General features: G+C 27.5%; 1 protein-coding gene and 1 pseudogene across 1 annotated transcript; one reads left to right on the forward strand and one right to left on the reverse strand.

Annotated features, from left to right (window-relative positions):
- The window catches only part of LOC113363048, a 10,699-nt pseudogene extending 8,935 nt beyond the window's left edge, over positions 1-1,764 (reverse strand).
- A 1,306-nt stretch (positions 1,765-3,070) lies between these two features.
- On the forward strand, positions 3,071-8,532 carry LOC113363049 (zinc finger MYM-type protein 1-like). Its single transcript, XM_026605537.1, has 5 exons — positions 3,071-3,932; positions 4,041-4,249; positions 4,367-4,504; positions 4,627-4,848; positions 8,494-8,532. Exons 1-5 carry the CDS (start codon positions 3,071-3,073, stop codon positions 8,530-8,532), a joined length of 1,470 nt encoding a protein of 489 aa, XP_026461322.1.
- Positions 8,533-8,850: the final 318 nt, after the last annotated feature.

Consider the following 8,850-nt stretch of genomic DNA (forward strand, 5'->3'; position numbering starts at 1 on the left):
TCTTTTTCTAATACATCATTCATATTAATCGAATGGTTTAAGAGATATGGAAGATGGATCAAAGTAATACATTGTAGCATAAATTGTTGACGTTAGGATTTATTGCTCATGTTTAAATGCGATTTTTGAGTATACCGAGTTGTTGTAGAATATTTTTAAATAAAAATTTAATATTAATAAAACTATTTAATTTTAAACAAGTTTGTCTAATACATCATTCAAATGCAACAAAAGGTGCAGAATCTACAAGCGTTTAAAATCATAAAAACAAATTTCAATAAGGCAATTACAATAGGCATTTCGGGCCTATATATTTAGTAAAAGGTTTAATTATTTAATTTAGTACAAATTTTTCTTATCCTTCATTCATATTAATCGAACTGTTTAAAAGTTACAAGAAATTCAACAAATAAATGTATTTCCCTCTACCTTCAGTAGTTGCACAAAGTGGCCCCAGCCACTGTCCGCCAATGCATTTAATTTTGCAAGGTCTCCTTTCTCTCAGAGGCCCTACTTGGCCAGGAAATCTTACTTCTGTGGCATGGGCGAAGGATTCGGCCCTGGGGTCGAAAAGGGCTCCTGATGGGGTACTTGTTAAACCTGGAAGAAATATATAGATAAATAGATATATAAATATATAAATAAATACATATATAAGTAAATGAATAAATAAATACTTAAATCAGTAAATGAACAAATAAACGAATTAAAAATTATATATATATATCTCTATATATATATATTTATAAATATATATAATTATTATTTATAAATAATAAAGAAATAAGGGATTTAGTAACTAAACATTAGAAAGAATTTTGGGAAAATTTTTCTAGTTTTTTTTTCAAATATCTTCTAAACTAACAAATTTGGAAAAAAATTGTAGAAAATGAAATTTTTAGCTAATAAAATTCTGCACAAAATTGTCTCCAACACTTTTACTACATAACCTTTAGTTTCTTAGATATAACATTTGCTTTCTTTGATACAACATTTCTTCTGCCAACTATTCTGCAATGACTATCTATAGGCAAAGAGGCAACGACACATAAAATAACAGAACTTTGTGCAAAAAGTATAATATTGTTACATTTAAAAAATTGAAAATGATATAAATGTTATAAATGAGACTTAAAAAGCATTTTTGGCAAGAATCTAAATATTAGATTTTGTAATTTTCCGGAGATTTAAAGTCATTCCTAGTGCTTTTAGACCAAATTTGGTAAAACCATATGCAAACTTCAGTAGATTGTTTACACGTATCAGAAAAGTTACTCTAATGTACTAACAATCTTAAGGCAAAACTCCACTTACACCTAGGTTTTTTTTTACCTGGTCCATCAAATATGTCATCAGCCAAAGAATCAAACGGGGCTCCCTCGTTGTCAGTTGCATGCTGAGGGGGCGCAATGATGCCCCTGCCGATTTTTATATCAGGAGCTGGACAGCCTATGGATTCTGAAAAAAATATATAAATATTCATATATATCACCAGACAAAATAACAAATAAAGCAGTGCTGAAAAGAGTAGACAAAGAAAGGACTCTACTGAGCACAATCCTGAAAAGAAAAGGAATCTGGATTGGGCCCGTACTGCAAAAAAGTGTCTCCTGCACGACCGTCGAGGGTAAAATAGAAGGTTGAAAGGAATGGGAAGAAGAAGAATGCAGATGATTGATGACTTACGCGAGAAGAAAAAATACAGGGAACTGAAAGTCGAAGCGCAGGATCAGGAAGCATGGAAGCTTGGAAAGGAAAATACATGAAAAAAGGGAGGGAGTAGTGGTAATGGGAATGATAGATGACGGAGGGTAAGGGAATCATTTTTAAGGGACCTGCCTTTAGGCAGACTACCATTTATTATTATATCGCCAATGTATATTGAAACACAATCTGAGCAATTGATTTGATCAACCAGATTCCTATGACGTTCGATATTGAAAGAAGTTTTTGTTCTGGAAAAAATAATAGTAGTTAAATACATTAAGAATTTTTTCAATGCTTAGATACTATTATTTTAATATATTTTATCAAGTTTCTTTTGTTTCTCTGACTGAAGGTTAGGACTTTTGCCAATTAGTCCAACTTAGAATAAATTTGTGAAGAAAATCATTTTTATCTTATTCTTATTATTGATGTTATGCACCTTTATGTATTATATATATATATATATATATATATATATATATATATATATATTATATACAGGCCGGTCCTACCTTGCATGCAATGCATGCAAGAAATGCGGGCGCAAGCCTTAGGGGGGCGCAATTTCGAGCTTTGGATTTAATGTTTATTTATATTGAAATATAGATTTTGTAGAATACTTAATAAGTTAAATGAATTATAATAAATAACCTAAATTAACATAGTATAAAAAAATAATATTTTGTAATATTATATAATAATTTGGCATCAATTTATAAATCACTCACATTATTTTAATTTGAAAATTTCAAACATACTTTTATATTATTAAAACAACGCATTATACAAGCTCACAAATAAGACCATAGTTTGTACAATAAGCACTGTTTATATTAATATGTTATTGCTTGATTATCGATGTCACACGTGCAGGAGCTTGGCTGAATCGATCAAAAGACAACAATGCTTTACGTTGTATGAAGATAACATTGTTCCTAATTCTAAATAATGGTCATCTTGATAATTATATAAGAAAGTTCCAAATATGAAACAGTAGTATACGTTTATTTGGCGAGAGTATTGCTAAGGATAAGGCATTAAGCGTTCTAATAACTGCGCAAATTAGTGAATTGTTATTTTTAGTGAATTAGTGAATCGTTATTCTATTAAATATTTTGAGTGATAAGTTTTAATATTTAAGTTTTTTTGCGTTAAAAGTAAGCATGGAATCAAAAAAGAAATTATCTGGTGCTCAATTCCGCAAGCGAAAAGCTGTAAAAGAAGCAGATATTCAAAAACAAGCAGGAACTCTTAGCAACTTTATTAAAAAATAAAAGTCTGACACAGTTGTAGTGAAGTTGATTTAGAAGAAATAAGTGTTATCGAACCGTGTTCTTCAACTAACGTTGTTCTATACCACAACATGATTGTTTCTAACGATTGTTCTATACCACAACATGATTCAAGTGAATCGCAGCGGTTAGATTTAAATGTAGTTGCAGACGAAACTGAGGAAACGGTAATAATTAAAAATTTAGAAGACCCCGCTGAATGGGGCATTATTGACAGAAAACTGCGAGTTGAATTAGTTGAAATGGGTCCTATTCAAAAGAAAAATATTATTTATCCCAAGGATACTCACGGTCGCAAATTTAATTATTCATATTATAATAGAAAAATGGAAAACGGGGAGTTGGTGCCTAGAACATGGCTTATTTATTCTGAAAAATTGGATCGGGTTTTTTGTTTCTGTTGTAAACTCTTTGCATCTAACAAAACTAATAGTTTTTTAGATGGTTATAGCGATTGGAGAAATCTTAGTACAAGTTTGCATAGACATGAGACTAACCTAACTCATATGAGAATTTTTTTACAATGGAAAGACTTAGATAAGAGCTTAAAAAACAAAACCACGATTGAGTATCAGACTCAAAGCTTATATGAGATGGAAAAGAGGCATTGGAGGAGTGCTTTAGAACGCATTATAGAAATAATAAAATTTCTTGCTAGCCAAAATATAGCCTTTCGAGGATCATCTGATAAATTATATGAGAGCAACAACGGCAATTTCTTAAAATTAATTGAGCTGTTTGCAAAATTTGATCCAGTTATAGAAAATCATATTCATAGAGCTCTTCAACCGAACAATAAAGTTCACTATTTGAGTAAGAAAAGCCAAAATGAACTGTTAGAAATTTTAAGTAAAGCGATAAGGGATAAAATTTTACTCTCGCTACGAAAATCTAAATATTATTCAATAATATTAGATTGTACACCTGATGCAAGTAAAACAGAACAGATGACAATTATTGTTCGATTTGTTTCTTTTGAGAATGAAGTTGTAAAAATAAGGGAAAATTTTTGGGCTTTGTTGATATAAACCGATTCCACAGGGCGTGGTTTATGTTCTACAATAATAGATAATTTGAAAAAATGGAACATTCCCATTGAAGACATGCGTGGTCAGGGTTATGACAATGGAGCAAATATGAAAGGGAAAAATAATGGGCTGCAAAAATTACTTTTAACTAAAAGTCCTAGAGCTTTTTTCGTACCTTGTGCAGCGCACACTCTAAATTTAATGATTAACGATGCAGCTAAAGTAAATACTGATACAATTAGTTTTTTTAATATAATTCAAGAATTATATAATTTCTTTTCATCTTCTTCTAATCGTTGGGCAATACTTTTAAGATACGTTACAAATTTAACTTTAAAGCAACCTTCAGATACACGATGGGAAAGTAGGATTAATGCAATTCGGCCCTTACGTTATCAGTTAGGAGAAGTTTATGATGCGCTTTTTGATATTGTAAATAATGAAAATTTTAATAAAGAAATTCAACATGAAGCACAAGTATTATGTTTAAAATAAAGGATTACAAATTTATTTGCTCTCTCATAATTTGGCATGACTTGCTCAATAGAATAAACCCTGTGAGTAAAATGCTTCAAGATCCAAATATAAATATTTCACAGGCCTTAGAATCTATTGAAAATTTAAAAATATTTATGCAAGATTATCGGTCAGAATTAAAATTTGAGGATGTTCTAAAAACTGCAAAAGAACTGAGCGAAGAGGTGGATGGAGAACAAGAATTTAAAAGTAGTTCGGAAGTGCGACAACGAAAGAAGAAACGACAATTTGATTACGAGCAACACGACGAATGTCCACGATCTCCACAAGAAAAATTTAAATTAGTGTGTTTTATACGCTTTTAGATGTTGCAATGTGTTCCACAAATGATCGCTTTGAAAAATTAAGAACATATTTTGAAAATTTCGATTTTTTAAATAAATTACCGGAAATTAATAAAGAAGCTTTAAGAAAACATTGTAACGATTTAGAAATTACTCTAAAGGATGGCGACAGTAAAGATATAAATTCAATAGAGTTATTTGATGAGTTTGTGTGCTTTTCGTGATATTTTTCAGAAAAACGATTTAAATCTTCGAAAACCATTTGATATTCTTAATTATATAGTATCCAACAACTTAGCTTTCCCGAACTTTTCAATCGCCTTAAGAATACTCTTAACTTTACCTGTTTGTGTAGCAAGTGGTGAACGCAGTTTTTCGAGATTGAAATTGATTAAAACCTATTTAAGAACTAATATTTCACAAGATAGGCTGAACAGTTTGGCGTTAATTAGTATTGAAAATAATATATGTGCAGAATTAGATATTAAAACTATTATATCCAATTTTTTGTGTAATAAAACCAGATTAATTAAAAAATATTTAAAAATATAATAGAATTTTATTTATAACTCAAATAATAAAACTGTTTCCAAATAATAGGGGGCGCCAAAATCAATCTTGCATGCGGGCGCTGACTACCCTAGGACCGGCCCTGTATATATATATATATATATATATATATCCACGAATAATATTTTCATCTATATTCCCGTTCCTAAATTATGCAAAAGAAGTTACCTCTCGATAACTTTAAAAGGTGCAATTAGAATTTCAAAGGATACATTTCTCGAGATGGAAAATACAAACAGAAAAGGATACAACTGGCAAGGATACCTTCCTATTTTTAGGCTCATAATAATTAATGGATAAACTTTTTGTAGGAATAATTAATATCTTTTCTTTTTTTGTATTTCATATCAAGATTCAGTTTGTTTTTCAGTAAAGTTTCTGTTTTTGGGTCTTAGAAAACGTTCTCAGTCAGATAGGAAAAGTTTCTTTTAGAGATAGTGAGTCAGTTTGCTCGTTAGTAGAATTTCCATCTTGGGGTCGTGTTTTTGGTTCTCGAAAACATTATGAAACAGATAGTCTCACTTTTTTCTGGAAATTAGTTTGCACGTTGTATAATTCCTTTTCTCCTTCCTCAAATATTTTGAATTTTATCAGTTTCTTAGGGTTTTATCTTTGGACTTTAGAAAACATCAGTTTTCTGGTTAGTAGAATTTCTTCTCTTGAAATATTGCTTATATATATTATATATATATATATATATATATATATATATATATATATATATATACTGTATTATATACATTATAATTTGAATAATGTCCTTCGGACCGTAAAAGTTATAATTGCGAATTGTTTGACTTGGGAATGCCTTTAGGGTTATTGAAGGCAATCACAGACTTTGATTTCAATTATTTCCAATATATATATATATATATATATATATATATATATATATATATATATAATCGGAATATAAGAAATAATATACATATTTTTGGATTTTGTAGAAACACATGTGTCTCTAGAATAAATGCATAAATAAGAATATAAAATGTTATATATAAACAGATGTATAATATTGTATAAACATTTTTGCAGCCCAATCGTCGAATTAAAAAAAAGATCAAATAACAAAATTATTTATTTCATTAAACGTTTCGACACTTGATGTGTGTCATCATTCAGTAATCAAACCAGGAAAAACAACAGGAAAAAATAATTATGATGTAAAATTGATTGAATACTAAATTTGTGTAAAATAATAATATACTATTATATTATTAACAAACGAGAAAATGAAAAAGCACATATTGCCCTCCTATATTTTATGTCATTAATAGCGGTGCATTATGGACACTGATCGAAGTTACAACGCAAGTGTCACAAAAAAGTGTCAAAATATATATATATATATACATACATATTCTATAATTTTAAAACCAAAAATTAGTTCTAATTTGCCAATACAATCCTCTTTCTATGATCACTCCTTGAACTATTCTTAATAATCTCAATTTTGGGTACTTTAAGATTAAATTTTGATATTCAAGCACGATTTTAGAGTATACCGAGTTGCTCTAGGATCCTTTGTTGTTAGGAAAAAGTTTAAAGTCTAAACAATATTATTTAATTTTGAACAAATTTCCCTTTTACATCATTCATATTAATCGAATGGTTCGAAAGTTACAAGAGTTGTAATAAGTAAATGCACTAATCACCATAACTAATCCTTGATAAATTGATATTACATTTTTAAATGCATTTTGAGGATACACCGAGTTGCTCTAGAGACTTATAGTGTTAGAAAGAGTTGTAGATTATTTAATTTTGAACAAATTTCCCTTTTACATCATTCATATTAATCGAATGGTTCAAAAGTTACAAGAGATATAATACATAAATGCACCGATTTTAATTACTACTGACCTGGTATATTAAGTATGTTGTGTTCCATCACTTTTACAACTATTTATTATTAAAAATAATATAAACAAATTAGATAATGGAAATTTACACATTTTTTTACGACTTGACATTATTATTTTTTAAATAAAACACATTTTTAAAATCTTATTCTTGATAGTTCACATTATTTAAACAAATTATGATTAAGTGTTCACTTTGTTGTAATTTAATATTAATAATAATAATATAAAAAAATATTTTATTTAGCCTTCAAAAGGCTACAAAAGTCTCTTTGATGTCAATTGTTTATATTTGTATTTAAATATAAATTTGTTTTCAAATATTAAAAATTATTTATATATTTTTCTTAATAGTCTTTTTTTCAAAATAAAAAAAAATAATAATAACACTATTGACCAAAAAAAATTATTTTTGGTTTATTTATTTATCAATTTTTATTAGTTCATTGTTTCCTATAAATACAAATAAAAAAAAATACTAGTAATTTAATATATAATATTTTTAAAATTTTGAGATAAAAAAAAATTTGAAAAAAATATTATAAAATAAATGAATAATTCTAAATTTTGTTGCATATGTCTAAAAGCTAATATATTTTATAATATATATAATAATTTCAATAAAAAATTTAACTGCAATATTAAATAAAATTTACTAATTTATACTTTTTATACTAAAGAAATGATAATAAAAACTATTCAATATTCTTTCGAACAATTGTTTAATCATTTATCTAAATTTTATCTTATTATATTATATATATTACCTTATTATATTATATATATTAAATATTTTTATAATATAACTAAAATTTTAAATATCAACCCTACAACTTGTTTATAAACAATTTATAAACCTTGAAACACTTTTTTAACACAAACACATTAAATTTACACACAAAATGTTTTATTTTGTAATTTTAATCACTAAATATATTATCAATATATTAAATATTAATTTACAGATATTTTTTAATATTTTTAGAACCAAATTTGATTTGTTTCGAAGCAATTTCCTGAATGTAATATGTCTTTGATGTTTTATACAAATTTCACTGATGCCGGACACGATTGCGCATGTCCGAAACGTATTGACTTCGGTTAAATTCGGCAAATAATTCGGGTTTCAGGGGTAGTAAAATCTATAATAGAAATAGAAAAATCACATATGTATGTTTATATATTTTTTTATTTATTTGTTTATTAAAAGGTCGTTGTACTAGCTACAGAGCACCGATTTGAACGTTAATGCATTTGCTTATTACATCTTTTGTAACTTTTGAACCATTCGATTAATATGAATGATGTATTAAAGAAATTGGTTTAAAATTGCATTATCTACAACTTTATCTAACAATATGATGCCCTAAAGCAACTCGGTGTACCTTAAAAATGCATTCAAATTTGCAATATCAATTTATCCTGATTTGTTATGGTGTAAATTGTTCATGCATTTATTTATTACAACTCTTGTAACTTCTAAACCATTCGATTAATATGAATGGTGTATTAGAGACATATTGTTTAAAATTAAACAATATACAACTTATTTTAACAATATAAGTCT

The sequence above is a fragment of the Ctenocephalides felis genome, unplaced genomic scaffold, assembly GCF_003426905.1.
Source record: "Ctenocephalides felis isolate EL2017-DRISC unplaced genomic scaffold, ASM342690v1 CF-g0.4_SCAFFOLD_00845, whole genome shotgun sequence".
NCBI lineage: Eukaryota > Metazoa > Arthropoda > Insecta > Siphonaptera > Pulicidae > Ctenocephalides > Ctenocephalides felis.